A 26,539-nucleotide genomic window follows, 5' to 3' on the forward strand; every position below is an offset into this window, starting at 1 on the left:
TGGTGTTTCTATTAAGGGGATCCCCTTAGGGAAGCACAGTTTTGTATATAAGTTGCATTACATAAATGGGAGTTTCACTATACTAAAACCAAAATGATGCAGAAGACATTTTCAAGATGTTTCACATTAGTTTATCCAGATAAAACAACATTCAGTATAAATCAAAGATGTTTTTATTGTTTAAGCAAAGTACAGGCTCATTATATTTTAACAATGATTTTAAAAACTATATTGCATCTTTTATTTGTTTTCTCCAAATTCTGCTTGTAGTGACTTTAATTTTGCATTTGGTATTCCAGAAGAGCAGATTTTCTGTTCATGCACTTCTATCCATGTATATGTAGTTATGAATCCTGAGTTGTACGCCTAAAATAAAAGAATATGAGTCAAAGGTATATATTAAGAATACATAATAAAAAATTCTTGTTGCAGAGGGTAACAAGAACAATGCATTTTACCTTTAAAGTAACGTAAGCTGGGCATAGTGGTGCACACCTGTAGTCTCAGCTATTAGGAAGGCAGAAGTGGTGAGCTATGATCACATCACTACACTCCAGCCTAGGTGAAAGAGTAAGAACATGTTTCTTTTCTTTTTTTTAAAGTAATACATAAGTTTCCTAAGTAAAGGTAACACCTTTATTTCATAAACATGGATGGGATGGTACTTAAATGCTAGACAAATAAGGTATTCCAACATATGATTATTTACTAGCTCTTTGTCTCTCCACATCTATCATCTATCAATTATCTATCTTTACATCTCTATTTTCATTTATTTGATCCTTTTTCCTGTTTTACAGACCTAAATTATCAGAAAACAATACTTTTTTTAAAAAAGTAATCTCTACTATTAGTATTCCTATTGAAGTTGGCCTTGGTTGTGCAAAACATATTCTGTGACTGTATAAGAAGTGTATTTTTGTACAGCACACTGACTCTACATGAGTTAACCCAACTGTAGTTCATTTTCACACTGCCAAAAAGAATACCAGGACTGGTTAATTTATAAAGAAAAGAGGTTTAATTGACTCACAGTTCTGCATGGTTTGGGAGGCCTCAGGAAATGTATAATCATGGCAGAATGTGAAGGGGAAGCAAGGCACGCCTAACATACCAGGAGGAAGACCTCAGGGTAAACTGCCATGCTTACACCGTCAGAACTTGTGAGAACTCCCTGACTATCACGAGAACAGCATGGGGAAATGGATTCCATGAGCCAATCACCTCCCACCAGGATCCTCCCTCGACATGTGCATGGGGTTTACAATTTGAGTTGAGATTTGAGTGGGGACACAGAGCCAAACCACATCACCAACATTCTCTCATTTCCTTACAAATTTACTCTCTGTTTATTCAATACAGAATTGTATTGAAAAGACATAAAAAAAATCCTTGATATATGAGCTTTGGTCTTCCCTGGATGACTGTCATTTGAAAAATAATTCAGGAGCAATAATAACAAATAGATATAATAACAAAAGATAAATATCTACTCACTAAGGTGAGTGTTATGACCACAGATTTCCATAAATGATGTGTTGGGCATCAGTCTGACCATCACCCAGAATTCTTTAGAGTCTTCTCTAACATGTACTATAAACTTCTATAGCTGTAATATGTTACAAATATTTTCCCATTTTTAAAGTGGAGACAATTTTCAGATTGTATATAAGGTTTCAAGTGGAATTGCCATGCTAGCTATCTAAATTTTATGAGGAATGCCTCATTGAACTTTGAACATTGTTTTGTGGGGCAAAAGGAGAAAACTGTGTGTGAATATAATAAATTATGTGTTCAGTGTGAGAAAGTATGACTAGTTATATTTTCTTATTTCTGAACTCAACTTGATAGTAACAGAATTACTATTAATAGCAAAACCTAGATATAAAGGCAGTTACCAGACTGGGATACAGGGGTGGTGGGGACAAAATATAGGTACCAGTAAGATATTTTTGATGTTGGAGAACTTGCCTGTGACTCAGGATTGAATTTGGCAAGGACAAAGTACATAAGCACTAACTATAAACTACTATTAAACTACTGGAAGGTTTCCTTGAAACCTCAAGAAAATAATGGCTCTCAGTGAATCTCCTGGAGATGCTGGTTTTGAAGGCATATAGCACCCACAAGATCCATTCTCAGGTTCTGCTAATAATCTTCATTTTTTCCCTAGACAGAAACAGAATTTCCCCAGTGAGGACATGCTGAGACTTGAACCTCGTAATTGGTTTAGAATCAATGAAGGGAGGTGAGGTCAAATCTTCAAGACGGCAAGTATATATTATCCTGTATGGCTTTTGCCTTAGGGCGGGGAATTACCGGCTTTGAGAGGAGGGGAGGCTGCTATTCTCCAGCAGGTGTAGATGAGACACTTGTGCTGATCCAAAGGGTTTAGGGGAACCTGAATGTTCAACATTCTCAAGCACAGCCACCCTGGAGTCTCCACCCCAGGTCTTAACGTCCTACTTCTTCCCTATCAGAGTCCGACTTTAATATAGAAACACCAGAGATAAGACATAAACCAGGGCACACTGTTCTATTTTCTATCCCAGTTTTCCACAGGCAAAAGCCTTAGCAATTGTGATGGGATGACATGCCAGGGGGCCAGGGCACTGCTGTTCCAATAATCCCCGTTCGTAGAATGCCTGCTGTTTACAGGCAGGAAGATGTCCGCATGCAGCATCCAGTCTGGGAATCTCCATCCTGGGAACACTTTGGGTACCAATTGCCTTTCCCAAGAAAAACAAAACAGAAAAACAATGACAAAAACCCCAGGATAAGAATGTAAGTATAGTTATTTCAGAGGTTCTTCCAGAATATACTAGTAGAGTATTGGAAACGGAGACCAGGACAGGAAGACAGCCACGCAACTCTTTGTTGTCAAGCACATCACTACTGCGCAAAACTAGTCCGTCACCCTGCTGGAAACTCTGGAGGCCTGCACTTCATAATTGCACTACGTGATGGGTGAGGGAGACAAAACCCCAGCAGTCATTGTTTGAAGGTTGTTGGCATTTCTGCCTGCTGTGAGGCTGAGCAAAGCGGGCTCCAGCAGCCAGAAGAATCCCTTAGAAAATGTCTGCAGTTGCAGGTCATTGGAGATCAGGTCAATGGGCCTTGACATAGGCCAGGAGGGTAATAATGCTGGACACAACACCAGAGTTCAGGGCATCTCATTTTGATTCCAAGGCTATACGAGCTTCTTGAAACTAGTGTTATAGTTTTTTCTGTTTTTACAAAATTTTCTGGAACATCTTGCAGGCCGTGGATTATCACCTCCTTAGAGGTACAACGTGTCATAAACTTTAGATGTAATATCTTTTTAGATGTAATATATATTTTTTTTTGCCCACAGACTAATTCATTTGTGTATTCATCCATTCAGTCAGCCTGCAATCACTCATTTAGGTATTTATTTTGGTGGAGTGAGAGGAAGTGAGCAGAATCAGCAATTCCATTTATTTATGGTTATGGATATATCAATAAACTCTTTTCTTCTTCAGAAATGTTTGCACCCTATAGTTTTTCTAAAAATAATTTTATCCATTTCATCCTGGTTTTCACATTGGTTTACATGCAGGTGCTCATATTCTCTACTCTGTTTTTATCTCTATTTTCTCTGCATTTCATTCTTTACGTTGTTGGTAGGACTTCTATTTTTTTATTGCTCCTGATCATCTGGATAGAAGTTTATCTGGCTAATATTTTTTTCCAAATAACTAGAATTTACTTTTAATAAATACTCTGTTAGTCTGCTTAATCGATTTCTACTAATTTATGCATTTTTCCTTTTTCTTGAGTTTACTATGTTGTTCTATACCAAGTATTAGGCTGTTCTATTAAAAACTGAAAGTTTTCTTCTAAACATTACTTTATAACACGCCACAGATTTAGACATCTGTTGATCATAGATTTAGATATTTGTTATGTCATTAAACTATACATAGTAAACTTTCATAATTTCTTATTTGATCTAAGAACCATATATTAAATAACTGTATTATTGTTGTAAGCATTGTTTAATTTTCAGACATGTGGCATTAAGCTGTACTTTGGATATCAGTTTTTAATATTATTGTATCTCATAGGATATAATCTGTATGTTAACTTTTTAGCTTATATTTTTTGCCAATAATATATTTATTTTAAATAAATGTTTTATAGGAGTTTAAAATGTGTTTATTTTTGTTGACTTTAAATTCATACTTGTCTAAAATAAGCTGACTTTTATTCATAAGTTCTTAATATCTGCTAATTTTAAAATGTTTTAATCAGTCAGTTTCTGAGAAGATTGTGTTAAAAATTTCCAACTACAATTATTATTTAACATAATGTTTGTTATTTTTCACTCTAAAAATAATTTGAGGCTAAACTTTAGCTGTGTATGTGTTCGGGACAATTATATCAATTTTACTATTTTTTTTCCCTAATAGTATACAGCAAAATTTTTTTCTTATAATTGTCTTGCTTTGATGCTATTTGCCTAGTATATAATTGTCATCTCAGTATACTTATTTGACTTGAAAATCTTTTCCCAGTCATATATTTTCAATAAATCTATAAATTGTGTTAAATATATCCTTTACACACGTTCATGAATTTTATTTTAGTTGATATCTAATCAGAAATATTTTCTCTTCTCACTGAAACCTTTAACCTATATAGTTTTGTGATTATTTCTATAATTTTTTCATGTTTTCTGCCAGCATACTTTTATTTTTTTAAATTTTATTTTGCTTTTGTCCTTCATTTATTATTATTATTATTATTGGCATATTCCATTGGACAGGTTGTTTTCTTGAGCCAACATGAACATGTAATATTCGGTTTTATTCTTATAGCAGTTACCTAACTTACTTACATACAGCTATGCTAACACTCTTTTCCAATATCCAGTGATATTGAATATCTACCTTTTTTATCCAAGCAAGAAAAGAAATTTACAACACATCTCCCTATTTTCTTCCCATCTTACCCCTCATAATATATATCAGTTATTTAGACAATGAATTTTCAGAAGACTTTACTCATCTTTACTTCCATATTGCAATATCCTCCTGAAGTCATCATTCTTCTTGCTATAATATATCATCTAAGCATTTTTAAAAATTGAGTATGTTAAAATATCTTTATTTTAAACTTTAAGCAACAGTTTACAGGCATATAAATAAATAAATATTAGGTTAAAAAGTTTTTCTTTAGCACTTTGGCAGTACAGTTCCATTCATTCTGTGCCCAATGTCATTTTTCCAAGATTGCTGTCAATCTAATTCTTGCTCTTTCCTGAAATAATCTGTTTTTTTGCTATTACCATCTTCTTTCTCTTCATAATCTTTAAGAATTTTTCTCTGTCTTCAATTTTATTAAATGCTATTATCGTGATTCTAGTTGTGTATTTTTTGTTCAAAATAGTCTATTTAGTCCTCTATACCTGTTTTTGTTTTGAGGTCTTATGATACTGTATAATTATATTATGAAATATCATTAAGTTGAAACATTCCTTTTCCTTCTTTCTTCTTGCTTTACCCTTCTCACTCTGAGATGGCATTATTACAGAACTATCTCACAGAACGTCCCCACTTACAGCCCTTAGCCTTCTCCAGTTTCCTCCACCAACCACACGAATCTTCTGTATCCTACAGAGATTTTCCCATTTTTTCGTATTGGTGATTGAGCTTGGCTTTGACGCATATGAACCTTTCTTGACTTAGGTTTCTATCAGCATTGCTATATTAAACTATAAAAGACATATGCTTGGTGATGCAGATAGAGACACAGATATAAATATAGGTGTAGACATAGATATCGAAGTAGGTATAGGTACCTGCATAGCTCTAGGTACACTTATAGATATGGGTATTGCCATCTCTAGGCTTGCATGGAACAGCTTCCATATGCTGCTGTTCACAATAACGAGCAGTGCTGACAGTGTTAACAAAACATTGAAATATTTATTTATATATGCTGCCACCGTGCTCGGTGCTTTTGATGTCTTCCCATTTAAACTCTTAAATAGTCCTATGTGTTATTAGGACTGTCTTACAGAGGAGAGCGCATAGGCTAAGAAAGTTTAAGTAATTACTATACACCTCGTAATTGATAGACCTGGTATTCAAACAAAATGTTCTTGACTTCAATGCTCTTAACTTCTACACATCACGGTTTAACACTGTAAAAGTCATATTAAGGAACTGTCGCTTTTCTAGGAGGTCAAGTTATTATCATTCAGCTAGGATATTATATTATCTAATCTAATATTATATTCCCTTTCTACCCACCTGCTCTCCTTATACTGCATGTGTGTCTATAAATGTGTGCGATTCCAGTAAGTCTTTGCAATAACTCGATAATCTCTGCTCTCTCTCATTTTTACCTTCTGCATGCCATGGGATTTCTGATCCCTGTGCAGTTCCCTACAATGAACTTGCTTTATTTTTCCCTGATAATTGCCTTTTTTATATATTTTTTTCTTTTTGTTTTGGGATCAACCCTCATAGGGCTTATTACATTTGGCAGTGGCCTCGAGGCACTCAGGCTCTGGCTAGAAGTGAGTGACTGGTAACCTGCAGAAAGAATGAGGGCTTTCCCTTGAACTCAGGTGAAACAATCGAAGTAGTTCCCCCTCCCCCCCTACACACCCCCAATAAGGTAGAAAGTCCTGGATTCTGTCAGTTATGCAGTTATCAAAAAAAAGTGGCATTACAGAAATCGCTGCACTTCTTTTGGCCTCATTTTCTTCATTTAAAGAATGATAAGATACAGTAAGATCAAGGATTGCAACTGAAATACATACAGAGGCAGGGCAAGTAAGAGCTAACAAATCACAACTATATCCTGTGTCCTGTTTAGTACAAACTGGTGTCTTAAGAGTGTTGATAGAGATGCAAAACTTCATATTCCTGCAAATGAAATGGAAAGTAGTGTGGATATTTCCTCTTTTTGTTTTTTTTTTTCTGAGACGGAGTCTCACTCTGTCGCCCACTCTGCATGATCTCGGCTCACGGCAACCTCTACCTCCCAGGTTTAAGCGATTTGCCTGCCACAGCCTTCCAAGTAGCTGGGACTACAGGCATGCACCACCACACCTAGCTAATTTTTGTATTTTTAGTAGAGACAGGGTTTTACCATGTTAGCCAGGCTGGTCTTGAACTCCTGACCTCAGGTGATTCACCCACCTCGGCCTCCCAAAGTGCTGGGATTACAGACATGAGCCATTGTGCCCAGCCGGATATTTCCTACCTAGTGTCAGGGAGCAGGTGAGGGTGTTGGAAATTGTGGTGAATTAGCGATTGCCTGTGGCTCACACCTGTAATCCCAGCACTTTGGGAAGCCGAGGCAGGTGGATCACCTGAGATCAGGAGTTCAAGACCAGCCTGACCAATATGGTGAAACCCCATTTTTACTAAAAATACAAAAACTAGTCAGGTGTGGTGGTGCGTGCCAGCTACTTGGGAGGCTGAGGTAGGAGAATCACTGGAACCCGGGAGGTGGAGGTTGCAGTGAGCCGAGATCTTGCTGCTGCACTCCAGCCTGGGTGACAGAGCGAGACTCTGTCTCGAAAAAAGAAAAAAGAAAAGAAATATATATATATATATATATATGTATTTTTAAAAATATATATATAAAATATCAAAAATTGACTGCACATATCAATTATAAAACTATTTTAGAGAATATTTTAAATAATAATTTACTAAAAAGTAAAAATGTATTTTGCCTTAATTTTTGAAAATTATTGTAACTATAACTATTTGGCAAAAATTCTGCTGCTATATATATTACTACTTTCTGAAAATACATTATTTGTAAATTCATCTAATCAAACTGAGAACAAAGTTATTTTATGTTTCATTTCTTGTCTTGCAAATGTAAATGGAAACATGGTAGGACATTTCCTTATACCATATTAATTATAACAGAGAATGGACACTCAAAGAAAGAATAGGTAAATCAGGTAGTTAGTATTTTTAAAAAGGAAGATTTTCATTTAACATTTCCCTTTATACACAAAAGCTTGGTACTCTCCTCAAAATGTATTTAAGTCAGATAAATCCTGGATGTTAAGTCCTACCTTAACATCCAGGGTTACTTTCACCAAGCAAATCATGGCTTTTGTTAGTTTCCAAATCCGCATAATAATAAATCATAATAAGATTAAAGTATGTGCTAAACAGTCAAAGCTATTAAGTTTATGTGATGCTATTAACTTACATAATTATGAAAAAAAGCTGGGCACTGTGGTTCACATCTGTAATCTCAGCACTTTGGGAGGCCAAGGGGGGCTGATCACTTGATGGTAGGAGTTTGAGACCAACATGGCCAACATGGCAAAACCCTGTTTCTACTAAAAACATTAAAAAAATTAGGCAGGCGTGGAGGCACACACCTCTAATCCCAGCTACTCTGGAGGCTGAGGCAGGCTTGAACCCAGGGGGCAGAGGTTGCAGTGAGCTGAGATCGTGCCACCTCATTCCAGCCTGAGCAACAGGGCGAGACTTCAAAACACACACACACAGTATGTCTAGCTCATAAGAAACTTTCACATATCTGATTTAGCACACTGAAATAACATTTTGTTTGTACTTATTAATGGTTATTTTGACATGGAATATGCAGATTTACCCTTTAGTTTAGCTTTATATTTTCCAAATATGCCGTCCTCTAGGAATGGAAACTTGTTTTTTTCCTTGAAATAGCAGTGAGTGGACTTTGTGGTACAATACTTATAGTACAAAGGTGGCTTCTGTACGGAGCCTTTACACTTTCAGTCTTGGGGTATATCTTCATAAATGTTCCTAAAGTTTATATTGATTTATAAAGGATGATCTTATAATTAGTCAAGTGATTATAAAAATAATTGATTTTATATACACTGCAAAGTAAATATCACTGCGAAGTAAATATCACACACTGCGAAGTAAATATCAATCAAAATGAAAATAATTTTTTTCTGAAATTTTGATACGGATTGATGGATCATGTATCTGAAAGTGCTATTAAATAACTGGTTAAGGAAGTGCTGTGAAAGTTCTTTCCCACAAGAGGCTAATATTCTTGTGCTGTCTAAGAATACAATACATTTGTACTTCTAACAAAACCATATTTTATTTGTCCCTAGTGGTGATCATAAAATGTCCTGCTTGGTTTAAATGTAAGATTTCAGAGATTGTGACATGCCTTCTATTTCATGGAGACTTTCTTTTTTCTTTTTTTTTTTTTATTTTTTGAGACGGAGTCTTGCTCTGTCGCCCAGGCTGGAGTGCAGTGGTGCGATCTTGGCTCACTGCAAGCTCCGCCCCCCGGGTTCCCGCCATTCTCCTGCCTCAGCCTCCCGAGTAGCTGGGACTACAGGCGCCCGCCACCTCGCCCGGCTAATTTTTCGTATTTTTTTAGTAGAGACGAGGTTTCGCTGTGTTAGCCAGGATGGTCTGGATCTCCTGACTTTGTAATCCACCCACCTCGGCCTCCCAAAGTGCTGGGATTACAGGCGTGAGCCACCGTGCCCGGCTGGAGACTTTCTACTGTGTTAGGATACACCTATAGATTGCTGAAGAGAGCTTCTTCAATATTGCTTAAAATCAGCTTCATGTTAGAGTATTTCAGATAATTTTCAAAAAACACTCCTATAATTACCAGCAAATTACTTGTTTTTGAGAAACTATATTATGACATATATTTTTAAAAACAAAAATCTTTACACTTCATAATCATGTAAATAAATTGTTATGTAAAAATCAAAAAATGTTATTGTAATATGGATGTGTCAGTAGCACTACTATATTTGAGTTACTTTTTGTAGCATCACCTCTTTCACTGATAGACAACTTTTAAGATATACTAGTACTGGAGCTTAATTAACAAAGGAGCCCTGGTAGACCTGTAGTTTTATTTTCTTCTATAGAGAAGTACACATATGTAGACAAATACTATGTGCATTTGAATTGGAATGGCATGTATCTATCCTACACCAATTCTTTTTAGGATTTTGGAAGTCCTTCTTATCTTTCATTGTTAGGAAGGTGCAAGCTAAAAAATAAAACCAGCTTACTAATGACACCTTCTTTGGGTTCAAGTGGCTTTAATTTTGCACCATCTTCTATAGTAGTCACTATTTCAATGCTAACCTTGGAGAACTGCGATAAAGCACCATCTTCCAGGATGGCGCACTCAACTCACAAAAGCTATCAGTTTATATGCTCTCCCTTTCAAAATAACGACATCTTGTAATTTGACCATATGTGTGCACAACCTTTTCTTGGAGAAACTGAACTTTTCCCATATGTTGGTTTTTCTCAGAAAGAAAAATCTTTATGGGTCCCTATTAGGGAGGTAGCATTACTCAGCAAGTGTGGATTCTGGAACTTCAAAATGAGAAGGCAGCTTGCCAAGTAAACAGGAAGTCGTGGATGGCGCAGAGTGTGTATGGGTGTGTATGAAGAGAAATGAATGGAATCATCAATAACAATGTTGCACCTGCAGCCTGGGAGCAGTAGGATAGTGCAGCAAGGGCCCCAGCATCTGTTTTGGCCCAGTCTCTTGGTTGATTATCAGAGCACCTGAGCCGGCCAGGCCTCTTGCCTGTCCTAGGTCCAGAATGTGCACACTCACTCCCTCAGCACTGAGGTTTCAGCAAAATTTAATGCCTCAGCCCCACGCATTGGCCAAGAAAGCACTGGACATTAAAAAGATCAGCGAGAAGCCAGAGGATCCCTTTTGGCCAGGAGATTGAGAACAGCCTGGGTAACATGGCTAGACCCCCTCTCTAAAAAATATATAAAACAAAAGAATTAGCCAGGCATGATGGCCTGTGCATGTAGTCCCAGTTACTTCAGAGGCTGAGGTGGGAAGCTCAGTTGAGCCCAGGAAGTTGAGGCTGCAGCAAGCTGTGATCCAGCCACTGCGCTCCAGCCTTTAATTCAAAGGAAAAAAAAGAAAGAAAGAAAATAGAGGCCACTTCAAATACAGGCACGGACAAAAGCTTAGGACACTTTCACCTTCCCTATGATTTCCTTCCTAATTTCCTGTCTCCTGATAAAAGGACTACCTGTCTAGCAAGGTAGCCACTTCCTTGGCAGGTTACAAAATCTGTGTCCTGGGAAACTGATCTGGGCAGAGGACAGAAGAGGGTAGGTGAATGAGAGCAGTTATCGTAAAACCAAGTTGTTTTTTTTTTTTTTGTCTGCCTTCCAACTGTGATTGAGAAATGCAGTAACCCTCTACAAATAATTTTAAATGTTGCCACTTTGTAGAACTGCGTCATTTTCACGAATAACGCATATTTTGGATGTAAAGAAAGCGCCATCCGACCATAAGGAAGAGTCCAATATTCAACTGTCAACTCTTGTGACTGGTCCTTTGGCAAGACCCCCACCCTCTCCTCCATAGAGGTGCATTTTCCAGGCATTCTGTCATCTGCATATCCCTCTGGGAAGCGGCCTCACTGATCTTTGAACGCTTTTGCTTCCTTAAGGCTGGAGAACTTCTTCCTCAAGTCCAGGACCAACATTGCCCACCACCTCACCCCGCGCTGGCACGAGCACCTCACGTGGGCCACAGGACTCCCGCGGGACCGTCTGCGTGTTTCCCCTACATCCTTTTACAAGTAGGTGCGTGAGCGGATACTCACCAATCTCCTTTTATCCGCTCACCTCTCGCCCTTTGCTCAAGCTTGCAGCTCCTCTCACAGGCCTCCAACTCTGCTGGACTTGGCGTATTCAGAGCGCGCAGCCTCTATGTCCTCTTCCCTCTCTCCCCCATTTCTTCTGTCCCCCCACCTTCTGTCTTTTCTCGTCTCCCCACTCTCTTCTGTCCCCTCCTTTTCTCTCCTGTCTCTTTTCTTTCCCTGCTCTTCTCCCTTTCCTCTCCCTCCTTTCTTTCTCTCTCCCTTCTCTGTCTGTCCTCTCTTCCCCTTTCTCTATCTCTTACCCGGTCCATGTCTTCCCCCTTCTCTCACCTCTCTGTTTACGTCTCCATCTCGCTTCACTCCCGGGTTGACCCATGACCCACCTTTCATTAAACGGATGCACAACACACGCGCGCGCGTCTATGCGCGCGCACACACAAACACACCAACCGCTCTGCTCGGTCACTTTACCCCACCCTGGAAATCGAGGAACCAGCAGCTTGGTGTGGTGGTAGGAGGCCTGGGGGCGCGTATGAGTGAGTCTCTGAATCCGTTCCAGACTTGGGGGTCACCTCATCGTCCCTCATCCCAACTTACTGGCAGGAGACCTCCACCCGCTCACAGCCGCTGCGCTAGGCGTGGGCAGGACCGACCGCGATGAGCACCGCACGCCCAGCGCGCACGTGGGCGCCCCAGCAGCAGGTGCCGGGAAGCCGAGGCCGGGCCAGAGCAGGGAGGCAGCGCCCCAGCCTCCAGCGCTCGCCGGACTCTTCTCGTGGCCCTTTCTCCTTTCCTCGGCCTTTCGGGGCCACCCTAGTCTTCACAGCTCAGCGTCTGCTGCTGGCCCCCCGCCCCCCGGCGACCCCGCCATTGCCATTAGCTCTTCCTACCACGGCTTCTTCGCCGCCACAGTCCCCAGCCCGAGCCCCAGCCGCGGCGCGGGTGTGCGTGATCGGACGGGATGGCCTCCGTAGTCCCGGGGTCCGGCGAGCTCGGCTGTGGTCTGCGTGGGCCGCGTCCGCAGAGGCCGAGGAGGGAGGGCGGGACGGAGCCGGGAAAGGGAGGAGGTGCCCTTGCGGCGCCCAGGGAGGGACTCCCCGCACGCTCCAGCCCTTCCCGGCGCTGCCTCGCGGTTGCAGTTATTTCGTCTTCATTGCTTCGCATTGTACAAGCCCGGGCTCTTCCGGTGCTGGTTCCTTGCAACTCTTGTCTCTCAGACTTCAACGCGCCGCGCGCGCCTGCAGGGGGAAGTGGCGCGAGGGAACGGGGGTCCGAGTGTGCCTTGGGGTGGTTTTAAACACCTTGAGGTGGGGGGGGGTTAATTGCAAGAAGCCTGCGTCTTTGCAGGAACAATTTGGTGGGGGGCACTCGGCATCAGGCCCGGAGCTCAGCCGCGAAACTTTTACCGCCGCCTTTCCCTGGGGCGCGCCCCTGCCGAATCTCCCAAGCTGAGCGCGGAGTCCGCGGCGAAACCTGCGTCCCGGGGAGAGGAGACCGGGCGCCCAGTTCCTTTACGCGGATGGAAAACAAGGGGTGGGAGGCACAGAGCCCGCAAGGTCTAACCTTTAAAAAGTGAAACACCAAACCCCACAAGAGATTTTCACACGAAGGACCCTCCAGCTTCCACGCCTTCCGTCCGGCACGAGGATCCGGCTGGGGATTTGCGGCTGCATCCTCTCTCTGCGCCCTGGCGGGCCGAGCCGCGAATCCCAGCCGGGTCCTCACCCCTTCCCCGCCCCTCCCCCAGATCCGCGCGCTTCGGTTGTCCTTGCTGCCGCCGCCGCCGCCGCCGCGGCCCCATTCCGCCGCGCACCAGCCCCGGGGCGCCGGCTGCGCGCAGCGTCGCTATCCCACCCAGGCTCCGGGCTTCCAGGAGGGTCGCGGAACCCCAAGCCATGACTAAGGCGCCCATTTGGTAACTCTGCCCTCTTCCGGCTCCTTCCTCCTCCCTCCCTTCCCCGCCCCCCCTCCCCGCCACCCCGCTCCCCTGCACCGCCCTCCAGCCCGCCTCCCAGACGCCCACCCGCCTGCTCCTCTTTCCGCAAGATCGCAGAGGTGGCGCGCAGCCCGGCGAGCCGATGACGGACCCCTTCCTCCTGCCTTCAATGCCTCAGCGGAAGATCCCCAAGGGCTGGAGCGAGGAGCGCTGCCGCTGGACATCCTCCCGGGGAGGCTGCTCCGACCTGCTGCGCGGCGCGTCTGAGACTGGGGACTGAGCCATCCCTGCCGCCGCCGCCGCCCGCTCCGTCGCTGCCGTCGGTCTGGACTGGCCCCCACCTCGCTGCGCCCGCTCCCCGGCCCCGGCTCGGGGGCGTCCCGGGGCTCGCCCCGCGCTCGCCGCCTGCCTCGCGCCGCGTCCTCCCGACCCTGCGGCGGCGACGATGCCCGGGAGGAGGGTCCTGACGGCGGCGGCGCGGATGGTGGCGGCCGGCGCCCGGGTGTGATGCGAGCGTCACGGTGGGGATGCTGCTGGCTGCGCGGCGCTGAGGACCAGCGAGAGCGAGAGCCCGCCCGGGGCGGAGGACGGACTCATCCGGATCTGGCTGCAGCGTGGGCTCGGAGCTCCCCCTTCCTTTTGGTGTCCCTCTCCGCCCCCCTTTATTTCGTTCTTGCTTTGCGTCTTTAACACCTCTCGACCCTGTCCTCCCCCCGCCACTGGAAGTCTTCCCGTCTCTAAATGGAATTAGTGGAGCCCGGAGCCTCTGGTGTAACGCACAGACATGATCCATGGGCGCAGCGTGCTTCACAGTGAGTACCCTGCCCGCCGCGCCCGTGCGCTCCCGGAGCCCGCCCTCCCGCCCCTTTCCAGCGGCCGAACGCGCAGGAAAAGCCTCTGCGCCGCGCTCCGGCGGACCCTGCAGTCCCGCGCGGGTTGGGGCCGACGTAAACTTTCTGTATTGCAGCATCGTGGAACCGGGCGTGGGGGCGGCGCGCGGTCAGCCGTCGCCCGATCCCACAACCTGCCGGGGAGAACGGGCTTTCCGTGCGCAGGAACCCCCCGGGGGTGGAGAATAGCGTGCCGTTCAGGGATGGACACGTGCGGCAGAGATTGGCCCCAGCGAGGGCGCAGGTGGAAAGCGGGAGAGAGCGGATGATACCTAGTGGGGTGAGAGGAGTCTTCCTCTTCCAGGGGCTCCCGGAGCTCGGAGGGCCCCTGTTCGCAGTCCGGGAGGTAGCAGAAGGCACACTTGAAGCCGGCGCTGGAGGGAAGGGCGAGGGTCAGCCTCCACCCCTTTCCGCCCGGAGACCGCTGATGTCGCTTTATGGGTGTGTGGTAACGCGGGCAGTGTAGAGGTGGGAAGGAATGAGAGGAAAATAGTATCACGAGTCATCGAGTAAAAGGCAGTATAAGAAAATGTGTGGTGGAAATTTATCATTACTAAGCAAAGATGAGAGTGTTGATCGCGAGCCACGCAGTTAAGAGAGGGCTTTGCTGATGAGTTAAACACAGTACACGGTCTATAATGTGATTTCACCGAAACAGGAAGAGCGGAGTAAACAAATACACATCCTGATGCCGAAGGATGTGTACCTGTGTGTTCTGGGTGTGAGCAGACGCACGACAAATTAAATTGATTTTTTTTCCCTGTGGAAACACACAGTAACAATAGCAGCCAGTGCTTTAATTTAAAATGCAAATGAACTGACTAGAGCATAAAGTAACACACAGTTTATAATATTTTAAATATTAATATCAAGACGTAGATACCTTTATTATAATAATGTTTAAGTATAAATGTATAAGCCTGTGATGAGCTTTAATTCAGGAAATATTTGTGAATTGTGCTCTCCCCCCAATTCATTTTAAGTGAAAATATGAAAATATATACCTTTTATGTCATTGGACAACAAAATGAATAAGAAAAATCAAATAGAAAAATCAAATTATGAAGACTAGCTTACTTACTATTTTGCTAGTGTTTCATCTTGTAAAAATGTTGATTAGATCAAGAATATGGAAATAAAACAAGTTTAGATTGTAATGGCATTGCAGATTTACTGTTAAGTTACAGATCAGAGTCTTTTTGACACTGGAAACCTGACTCAATATAATGCTTTTGGAAATCACCTTTCTCAAAGTAATAATCAATTTCTATAGATTGATTTGGTATTAAATCAAGTTAAAGTTAGAAGAGATTAATTTCACAGCTTAGAAAGTGCTGAGGGATGGGGTTACTTGGAGGTTCAGAACATTTTTGTAGGCAACATTCTAGTAATGCTGCTTAATGCCCACAATCCACATTAATCTGTTTCTTGCTTGTTCCCCTCCCCCACAGCCTGTAGGCTTTGTCTAAGTATTTATTTTCTAAAATACAGGTCAGGAGCAGTCGTGGAGCTGTTCTCATCGTTTGCCTCTCCTTTTCCTCCTTTTTACCTTCTGGCCCCTCTCTTCATTCAGAGATGCTAGCAGAGCCATTCCCTAAGGGCAGCTTAGATACAGTGTGGCTCCTGAAGTCCCACTGTACTGTGTGTGACATGAATAAATTGTCATGTTGCCTTTAGAGTGAACGATGTATTTGCCTTAGGAGTTTGGGTCTCATCCATTCTTAGCTTGAATTACTTCCTTAAGGGAGTCCCAAGGTTTCCTGATTTGTACATTTCAAATTGGTTTTTGCAAGTTCTGAATCAACTTCTAACAGTTAACAGTGATACAGTTCATGAGCTTTGATATTTTATCTTGAAATTATGTTATGTTTTTATGGGATTTGATCATTTCAGTGTATTTTAACTCTAATTTTTCTTTTCTGTTTCAGTTGTAGCAAGTTTAGTCATCCTCCATTTGTCTGGGGCAACCAAGAAAGGAACAGGTGTGTTTACCTAGAAAAATCTAGTGGAAGACCTCAAATTATTTTGTATTTTCCTATTTTCCTTCTCCTCTTAATATTCCAGAATATCTGGACCTGTTATAATGGGTATAATTGATTGGTTTGGCTAAGACAACATGTAAAAATTAATTTACTAATGGATATTATAAGAATGTCCTCTCTATTTTTAGTGTAATAGAAAAATTGGATGATGGCTCTTTTTAAAACATTTTTTTTAAAAAAACAGAAAAGCAAAGCACCTCAGAAACACAGAAGTCAGTGCAGTGTGGAACTTGGACAAAACATGCAGAGGGAGGTATCTTTACCTCTCCCAACTATCCCAGCAAGTATCCCCCTGACCGGGAATGCATCTACATCATAGAAGGTAAGGGGAGACAGTGCCAGAGTTAAGAGAGCACTAAGCCAAAACCTGGCCATCTCTGTGCTTTGGATGAAGAAATGCGTATAGGCATTACAAAATTGATTTGGAGATCATGCGCAAAAATATCTCTGAGTGAATCAAATAACTGTAAAATCTGGAATCAGGCTAATTATTGAAATTCTTAGTAATGGGTTATGAACAAGCAAATTCGGTGCAATAAAAACAAATGAACAACTTAAGAGTTTGTTTTGCAGTTGGCTGAATTGATTTAGAGTTCTAATGCAATAGAATAGATGCATAGTTGGCACAATGTTAACTAATGTGTAAGTTTGAGAAACTAGTATTTTTTTAGCTCAACAATTAGTAGAATAACCTACATGTTACATTTTCTTTAATATTATAAAGTATAAAAATCATATTAATGTCAAAGATCAATCTGTAATCACATTTTCTAAACACCAATCTGAAAGATAGTTACCTTATTTATGTTAACAAGTGACATCTTATTTTAAAGTCAAGGTCAGGATTGTAAATTACGACACTTTCTTTCATGACTTTTTTCCAACATGAAAGATAAATGGTGTTGGAAAGAGACTTCTCTTTGAACATTTCCCATTTACACTAACCTTGTAAACATCTTTTTTTTTTGAGACGGAGCGAGAGTGTCCTGATTTCCAGCGATTCTCCTGCCTCAGCTTCCTGAGTAGCTGGGATTACAGGCATACACCACCATACCTGGCTAATTTTCGTATTTTTGGTAGAAACGGTGTTTTACCATGTTGGACAGGCTGATCTCGAACTCTTGACCTCAAGTGACCTCCCACCTTGGCCTCCCAAAGTGCTGGGATTACAGGCATGAACTATGGCTCCCTGCCAACACCTCTCTCTTAAGTACAACTTTTAAAATGTAGAAGCATTTCATCTGGTGATGGAAGTTTTCAGTATTATAACTGTTAGTACCTAATAGCCTAAAACTTGGAAGCACCCCCCTCCACACACACACACACACACACACACACACACACACACACACACAGGGAAAACTGTCTTAATGTAAAGATATATGCTCTTTCTATTACTTATAAAGGGGACACATTTATTTGATAAGAGTTTTCAAAGAAGCAGACTGTTTACCTAATTTTAAGAATCTCTATTTAGAAATGATTATTTTTGTTGGTAATTATTGGGCCAAAGACCTTCCCCCACCCTTAGTACTTGGAGTTGCACTTTCAGGAAATAGAAACCACACTGTAAGAAGGTAAAACAATAAGCTATGCTATTAAAAGGCTAACACTGAAAACCTAAGGTCCGGCAGTGCAAATTCCTTTTACGACGGATAGAAAAGGTACTTGCTACTTGTCTGTAGGACTCAACAGTATTCTCTGGGGACTATGTCCCTTTCCGCAAACAATCTGTAGGGGCCCCAGGATTAGCACAAAGTGGTTGCAACAGGGAAGCCAAAGAGAAGAATACGGGGAAGAAGAGATGCTTACCTTCGTTTCTGAAGAACGTCCAGGGAAGGCATCATTCTCTACATAGAGTAGCGTGTGCGGAAATTCAGAGCTATGATAGGGTTGGGGACCTGAGTGGTGTATCCTAGGGCTTCTGCAGAATCTGAGGAAAGTACAGCGGGAGGCTGAAAAGGGAGACAGTCTCAGACAGAGAGGGACCTGGTACTCCTTCTGTCCCCACTGGATAAAATCTTGGACATTGTGTTGGAGACGGTGAGGTGCCATTGAAGTAATTTAAGTTGAGGAATAACGTGAGATTTTGATGAAGAAGTAACTGAAGGAAAAGAACATAAACTAAGAAACAATTGGAAAGTCCAAGTAAATCATAGTAAATACTTATACTAAAGAAGTGGCATCAGTGATAGAGTACATGAAAGAACTGAGGCCAGGTGCAGTGGCTCACGCCTGTAATCCCAACACTTTTGGAGAACGACGCGGGCAGATCACGAGGTCAGGAGATCGAGACCATCCTGGCCAATATGGTGAAACCCCATCTCTACTAAAAATACAGAAAATTAGCCGGGCGAGGTGGCGGGCGCCTGTAGTCCCAGCTACTTGGGAGGCTGAGGCAGGAGAATGGCAGGAACCCGGGAGGCGGAGCTTGCAGTGAGCTGAGATCCGGCCACTGCACTCCAGCCTGGGCGACACAGGGAGACTCCGTCTCAAAAACAAAACAAAACAAAACAAACTGGATCATGAGTGGCTGGATCAAGGGATTACAGAATACCGTATCCTGGGACTGTTCTAATGTTTGTTGCTCGATGACTTGTTAGATAGACGGAATTGCCATCCCAGAAAAGAAATGTAGACGGAAAAAATTGGTTTAAAGGAAAAATAATATGTTTAGTTTGTGCTTATGGAGATGTTCCACAAAAAAATTGGGTACATGTAGCTCTAGCTCAGTGGAGAGATAGATGTGTGCTGAAAATGTATTTGTATATGTCAGAAATATAGATATTGTTGTTGAGGTTGTTAATATGAATAAAATTATCCAAGAGAGTATTTGGAGCACTATTTTTCAACTGCTTTTAAAAATGCAGCTTCCTGGGCCTTTCCCCAGGAATTCTGATTTAATTGACCTTAGATAGAGCCCCAGGCATCATTATATTGTAGTAACATTCCATTGGAATGCCTGTGGCAACCTGGTGTCTCCATCTAAAATGAGAGAAAATAAAATGTAGAATAAATTTTCCGGAAAATAACATGTAAGAGATGGACAGAGTATGGGAAAAAAGTAATGGAATGAGTAGGAGAAGCCAGAGAGTTAGGCAGGAGAGTCAGGTGCCCAATGCCACAGCAGCCAGGGCGGACAGGGTCTTGAGAAGCAGGAAGTAGTCAAAGTGCCAGTTGTCACTGCAAAGAAAAATAGGTGAAAAACAGAAATGCATGTGCTACGTGAAGCAGTTAAGAGTTTGTTAGTAACCGCGATAAGCACCCCGTTGGCCTAGTGGAGATGGGTGTTTTTTCTCTTTTATAGGGGCCAATTGCACATATTTAATTCTAAAATGAATATTCTGTAGAGAAAGGTAAACTTAAAATAGAAGAGAAAGAGGGATACATAATTAGTCAGATTTCTAGAGGTATGACCGATTGTGGTGATGAATACAGGTGAGGTCTCAGTCATGAACCAGAGGATCCCTTTATGAATGTCAGGTGGCCAAAAATTCCCTCAAAATGGAGGAAATATTCTGTAGATATGTGCACTATCCAGGTGAAAGTACTCATAGTTCTCAGTGCGTCTTAAGATTCTCAAAGCGGTTGAGACCTCTCATGAACTAACCTCAGTGTTAGATCAAATATAACTTACAGAAATGTTAAAAGGAAAGGCAGCTGTGAAAAAAATTCTTGAAGGTGAAGCAAATAGAAGTTGAGAGAGTTAGACTCAGATAGCTTCAAATCGTTTCTGCGTGCCATAATCAACTCATTTTTAAATCTACCACAATAAGTACGTGGCAAACTTAGTTTTAAAAAGTTATTTCACTGCCTTCTAAAATTGAGCTATGTAGGTTTCATTTCCGGGTGTGTGTCATTAACTCCAACATGCTGGACCAAAAGAAAATAAATTGTCCACATATGATGTTGCCTACCAAAAGCCATAATAGCAGAATGTTTCCTGAGGAACATTGAGAGGTTGACTCAGCCACAGAACTTATGAAATAACAAGAATGAAGGTATGGATAAGTGAATTCATGTTAGATGGCCATTATTTCTTAGTAGGGGAAATTGGTGAGCGCATGTTGACAGATGACAGATAGAGTTCTAAGTAAATTAGCTAAGGACTGTCTTCATTGCTCTATCTTTCCCTAGTCATACATTATTTAAATTAACCTACAATCTGAAGTAGTTTGTTTCATCATAAAACTTGTTATACTGATTTATTGTGAAATAAACTGGTAGATACATACTATAGGATGATCATGGATGCAAGTGCTATACTTAGTACTGATACGTAGATGGGTCTAACTCTTTCAGTATTTGCCTTTTTGTTTTAAGGCTAACACTTTAAGCATAAAACACGGTTAGTCATTTCTTTGGGTACTTTCAAATTGCGAAAAAAAACACGTCAATGAAACTCCCTCAAATCTGTTATTATCGTGGTTACTCATTTGTTGACCTTTTTGATACATTTTAGTGATGGATAAAATATTTTTCTTGCATGAGTTATACATGTCTCTTTTCAATGTGGGAGTCTGAAACTTTTTTAGAAATTAAAGATTATTCATAAAATAATTCATTTTAAAAATGAATTGTCCTTAAATTGTTGATCTTTAATTTTATACCTGGGGAGTATCAGAGTTACATTTTATTCTGTAGGTCTCCCATTTCCAAGTTCTATCATGTGTCTCAATATTAGATACATTTTTGAAAACCGTACATACCAGAGTTGACTTTTTAGGTCATCATGGATGATGTTCAGTGTATATTTAAGAAGCAGTGGGGTGTGGACAGCCACTATTTGGCATGGTTGCTGACCGTAGAGGGAGCAGGCCCCGCTGTGCTAAGTGTTCACTTTCAAGTATCTGGAGGGGTTTAGTGCCTGAAAAGGGCCAAGCAGCAGGGAAGCACTCAGAGGGATTTAGGCATCAGCTGTTTACGAACCAGGATACATATATGCTGATATTTCAGCAAACTTTATGGCCATTCTGGAGTATCCTGGCTGAGTATAAGTCTGAGATGCCAGAATTTTGGACTGTTTTGGACGTATCAGGGGAAGAATGAAAGAACATTAGCAAAAACATTCATGTGGTGCTGTGTAGAGTTGCCAACCCTATGAAGCTTTCCCTGACTCTTCAGAGAGCTGTGAAAACATTTATGAATCTACGCTTATTTATAATTCACTCAAAGATGCTTTTTTAGGGAAATCTTCGATGACAAGTACTATGCTAAGCGCTGAGAAAGAAGGTGAGTGAGATATGGTTCTTGTCTTTCAAGATCAGATTTAGAGAGGAGGCTTCTTTAAAGTAAGTCTTTCCTGTGTAAAGAGAAGATAATGGTGGGTATGTAGATATTCAAGAATGAAAGAAAATCCATGAAAGTGTGAAGGAGCGTACTTTCTTGGAAGACAAGACATGTTTGAAGTGGTCTGAGCTCAGGCTGTCTGTGAGGGGATAGGGTCCTGGAAGCAGGATATTCTTAACAGATTATGCGTGTCGAATGCATTGATCATGGTCCAGCTGCTGAGGTTTAAACCCGAGAGGGATGTGATCAGGTTTGTGTTGTAGAAGAATTACTCTTAATGTCTTTGTACGTGCACTTGGATCTGATCTGGACACATGACTGGGATTATTTGAATGATTATATGTAATGTAACTCTATGCCAAACCATTTCTCAAGTGATGTGTGACCTTAAACCTGAGTATTCCCGGAAATATGAGAAAAGAGGCAGAAAAGTGTCCCTTAACCTTCTAACTCCAAGTTAACAGCCTTTCACAAAAATAGTGTGCTTTGTTAGTCCTGCACAAAACATCAAAATGGTCATCTTGTATCGGAATATTTTATGCAACAGCTTTGTTAGTCCTGCACAAAACATCAAAATCGTCATCTTGTATTGGAATATTTTATGCAACATCATCAGTTTTAAGGTTCACTCCTTAGACAATTTTATGAAAATTGTATCCCGTAGAATAGTATCCTGTGCTTTCTTTATATTTCCATGCATATCATCCATAAGTTTTGAGAGAAGATGTATAGATAACATCTGAAATAGAATCAGAAAATAGCAACCTGAAGATGTAAGAAATGGTCTCCCAGACACAATCTTTCTTCTTTACAGCTGCTCCAAGACAGTGCATTGAACTTTACTTTGATGAAAAGTACTCTATTGAACCGTCTTGGGAGTGCAAATTTGATCATATTGAAGTTCGTGATGGACCTTTTGGCTTTTCTCCAATAATTGGACGTTTCTGTGGACAACAAAATCCACCTGTAATAAAATCCAGTGGAAGATTTCTATGGATTAAATTTTTTGCTGATGGAGAGCTGGAATCTATGGGATTTTCAGCTCGATACAATTTCACACCTGGTAAGTAAGTACTTTAAAAAAAAAACTGTTTCTTTTTCTTCCTCATTTTTCTGTCTTCATAGTACAAAATCTTTTGTAAGACAACATTATACTTTCTCAGAGAATGTTCCAGTTCTATTTAAAACCAAACCTACAGTGCTTTTTCTTTTCACTACATAAATTCTGAAAGGAAAAGATGTTTTCCTTAAAACAGCCTATACTAGAGGTAAAGAGTAGTGACTCAAGGCTCTAAATGGGCATCAGCAACCCCAGCGAATGGATGGGCTTTGCTATGATGAAATGTGTAATTGGAGAGACAGTCTGTGATAAGAAAACTCATTATACATAGGAGCTCAATAAGCTTGAAAAGGCAATTGTAGTATTAGAAAATAGATCCACCAAAATGATCTTTGGGGAACCTGAATCAGAAGTTCATTTGTTCTGAAAATTACCATGTTTCAATCAAGTCGATCATACTTTACCAAGTAGGCTACTCTCTTTTCAGAAAAGCAAATTCTTAAAGAGTTTTGATGAAAGGAAAACTGAGACCTGTAGCAGCCAAATACTCATTTACAAGGTCTTGTAGAAATTGTGTGCAATTATCAAATTATGCAATCTATCTCAGTTTTCCTTTTAACTTGCTGGAATTAAAAAGGGGCTGTGATGTTGACTGGCTCACTTAAGAGTTATCATTCATTGCAATAAAAATTGGTTATCACATTTTTTCACTGCAAGAGCACTACATGCATTAATTTAAATGGAAAAATGATTCAAACCACATAAAACCCATTTTTTATTTAGTGTTTTTCATTTTGTATATGTTGTTTTATTTAAGTTAGGCAATAGGATAATTTGAAATATATGTAAAGTTTGTTGAAGTTTGTATTCCATGTTAAAGAAGTAACATCTAAATAGGGCTTTGATACTCAGTTAAAAAACTAAGATTTTAAAAATTATTAATATAAGTTTAATGATGCCTTTCATTATGACATTATGGTGTATGTTAAATCAGGTATTAACTGTGGCGTATATATCAGCTTTAAGCATTAGGAATGTTTTTAATAGCATCACTAAAGGATTGTGGTTTTAATTATGCTTTGCTGATAATGGATTACTCACTGAAATCATGGGTATTTCATGTGTAAAATTGAACTAATCTGAAGTATTCCCAGAAGGTACAAATGTTAGCTTAATTTGTTTGTCAGATTATTAGTGCTACAGCTGTAAATGGAAAGGTAGGTATTTTTTTCTTAACTGATAATTTTGAATATAACCTGTACCTAGAGACAGTGACATATGGCGTGGTATAGGTTTCATAAGTTGCATTTTCATTTTGGATTTGGTGATCATGAAAATAATGTCTTGGATTTAAAATTGTGTCAACTGTAGTGTTGTAGTTGACTACAACTACAACAGTGTCAGCTGTCATGCTTTATCAACATAAGCGATGTTATCCATGTTTCTGGCTCTATTTGAGATGACATAAATGGTGGCACTCAATCTGTTCTTCTAGGTTTTAAAGCCTTTTTGTTCCCTGTGTTTTGTTCTTTGCTTTTTGTTTCTTTAGAGCCACCATACTGCATTTATAGAATGAGATTTCATTGCTCTGAACAACTGAATCAGAATGGAACTCTTGGAGATTTTTCCATGAAGTAGGACAGGTTAAGGATGGGCTGAGGCTTCTGTTTTTACTCAGGCTGAGGCTTCTGTTTTTACTCAGGCTGAGGCTTCTGTTTTTACTCAGATCAACTAGAGCAAAACTTCTGGGGAAACCTACATTTGGAATATGAAGGAAAGCTGGGACCATAAAAAGCAGACTTGGAAAGCTTACATGACAGCTGACATCGTGTGACCCAAGGCCATTGCCTGAGTGACGTAACTAAAAGGCAGTATTAAGGAAGCCAGTTACTTATTGAAATAGGAAGTGGGAAGGGATTAGTAATCATTTAGATAGCATTTAGCGAATCTGAAGCCAGGCAGGCTGTAGTTGTCATTTTGGCTGAATTTTTATTTAGTGGGGTCATTCAACTGGTGACCTGGGGAAATTGAAGGCGGAAGAATTTCTCAAGTCAGCTTAATGATTTATGTTATAAAGCATTGCGAGAATTGCCAGGGCTCCGCAGTGGACTCACATTGGAGATGAAATTCCGCCTACCAAGTCATCTTAGATAGAGAGATGATGGTCTCTAGGACAGCTGTAAGGAGCACTGACTTTGAAACCCGATCTGACTTCCAGTTCTGGCTTTTCTTTTCGTTGCATCATGTCAACTTTGAACATAGTCCTTTATATTCTTGCTCTCAGTATTTTTAATTATAAAATAAAAATAATACCAAGCAACTCATAGAATTGTTTGAAAGACAATTACCAAATGCATATTTATGAATTTTTTGAGTGCCTATAAGATCTCAACTATCGAAAGCTGTTGTTTTTATTAGTGTGATCATGTGCTCTTTAAAAACAAAGCATGCTTGGTATAGGTTATTGGGAAAACAAGCGTCTCAGACTTAAAAACAATTCCCTGAAGTTTTTAAGTGGGTGCACAAAATTCCTACCTATACTATGTCACTTTTTTTAGTTGATGAAATTTAGTGACTTTAGATGAGCCCAGACTTCCAAGTGGGGGTTGTAGTTATTTCTAATGTCAGTCATAGAAAATGTCAAGGCAGTAACAGCAGCAGAAAGGCCTGCTGGTCTCTATTATTGTAGTGAATTTATCACAACCTGGAATCTAGATATAATCTCACAGTCTCAGAAACTTTATTATATAAACACATTGAGAGTGTACCCATCTCTTAGAAATGAATCACATTTGCCAAGCTAGCAGGAGTGAATACACATATATACATACATACATATACATACTAAATACACATATACATTTTCATTAAGAATTCTGAGAATTACACAATCCATTTCTTCCTGCAAGCAAACACACCTGGGTGGGCAGGTTATAATCAAAACATTGCATAGTAGTATGGAATCCAGATATTGAAGTTTAGATGTATAGCATGCATACTTAATAAATATTGAACCAAATGTTTGATAATTCATCTTCCTAACACAGATTGTTTCTTCCAGTGGTGGTTTAGCCTCCACACTGCCGTGGGTTCCAGCGTCCAGTCTCCTGGCTCCATCTTGCCTGACTGGCAAACTAATTTGTGTAGGCTTTTATCTCCAACTTTTTTTCCATTTCCTTTTATCTGAGTCTATGACTTTCTTTTCTACTGAACTTAATAGCCTTTCAGTCCGAAGCTCTTGCTGTTCATAGTAGCTGTACTTCTGAATTCCCATTTGTACATGGGAACAGCCCAGCTGGAGGTCCTGGATGGATGTGGAGGATAGGGAGGCAGAGCAAGAGAGAATACCATAGAAATGGGCTTAAAGGAGGCCCTTCTCTTTCTCCTGGCACATTTTGATGAATCCTCACTTTTTGGTTTGCTGACTGTTATTTTTAGAGACTGTGTCATTACCCAGGTCCACAGTGCAGCGATGAATCACCTAGGATTCTAGTCTAGCATGCATAAGAAGGATTGTGAGATTGAGCAATAGTCAAGGAGAAATCAGCTGGTCAAATCCTGGGTGATTTGTTTTTCTAAGACCACCAGAGTGGGCACAAAAGAACCAGTGAGTAGGCAAGGCTAAAAGCAAAACTGCAAATTTATTCTTTGGTCATCTAGCTTCAGGGACCGGAGCTGGGGGGGGGGGGGGGGGGGGGG

General features: G+C 41.0%; 1 protein-coding gene and 1 long non-coding RNA gene across 6 annotated transcripts in view; one reads left to right on the forward strand and one right to left on the reverse strand.

Moving 5' to 3' along the window:
- Window positions 1–155: 155 nt before the first annotated feature.
- Window positions 156–12,612, reverse strand: LOC111550641. The gene is made up of 3 exons (XR_002734135.1): window positions 12,514–12,612; window positions 1,034–1,178; window positions 156–366 (listed from the first exon to the last, which is right to left on the reverse strand). It is a non-coding gene; the product is annotated as an uncharacterized LOC111550641 (long non-coding RNA).
- A 1,051-nt stretch (window positions 12,613–13,663) lies between these two features.
- Window positions 13,664–26,539, forward strand: part of NETO1 (neuropilin and tolloid like 1) — a 126,332-nt gene continuing 113,456 nt past the window's right edge. For 2 of the 5 annotated variants that reach the window (XM_026455195.2, XM_026455197.2), the window contains exons 1-4: window positions 13,664–14,371; window positions 16,378–16,431; window positions 16,676–16,813; window positions 22,595–22,843. In XM_026455195.2, the coding sequence (XP_026310980.1) occupies window positions 14,344–14,371; window positions 16,378–16,431; window positions 16,676–16,813; window positions 22,595–22,843 (469 nt within the window). In that variant the 5' untranslated portion in view covers window positions 13,664–14,343. Of the gene's footprint in view, window positions 14,372–14,435; window positions 14,891–15,944; window positions 16,050–16,377; window positions 16,432–16,675; window positions 16,814–22,594; window positions 22,844–26,539 lie in introns of those variants that run through there. The other 3 variants (XM_026455196.1, XM_023224169.2, XM_023224167.3) reach the window with 3 other exon arrangements.

This window comes from Piliocolobus tephrosceles, chromosome 18 (genome assembly GCF_002776525.5).
Source record: "Piliocolobus tephrosceles isolate RC106 chromosome 18, ASM277652v3, whole genome shotgun sequence".
Lineage (NCBI taxonomy): Eukaryota > Metazoa > Chordata > Mammalia > Primates > Cercopithecidae > Piliocolobus > Piliocolobus tephrosceles.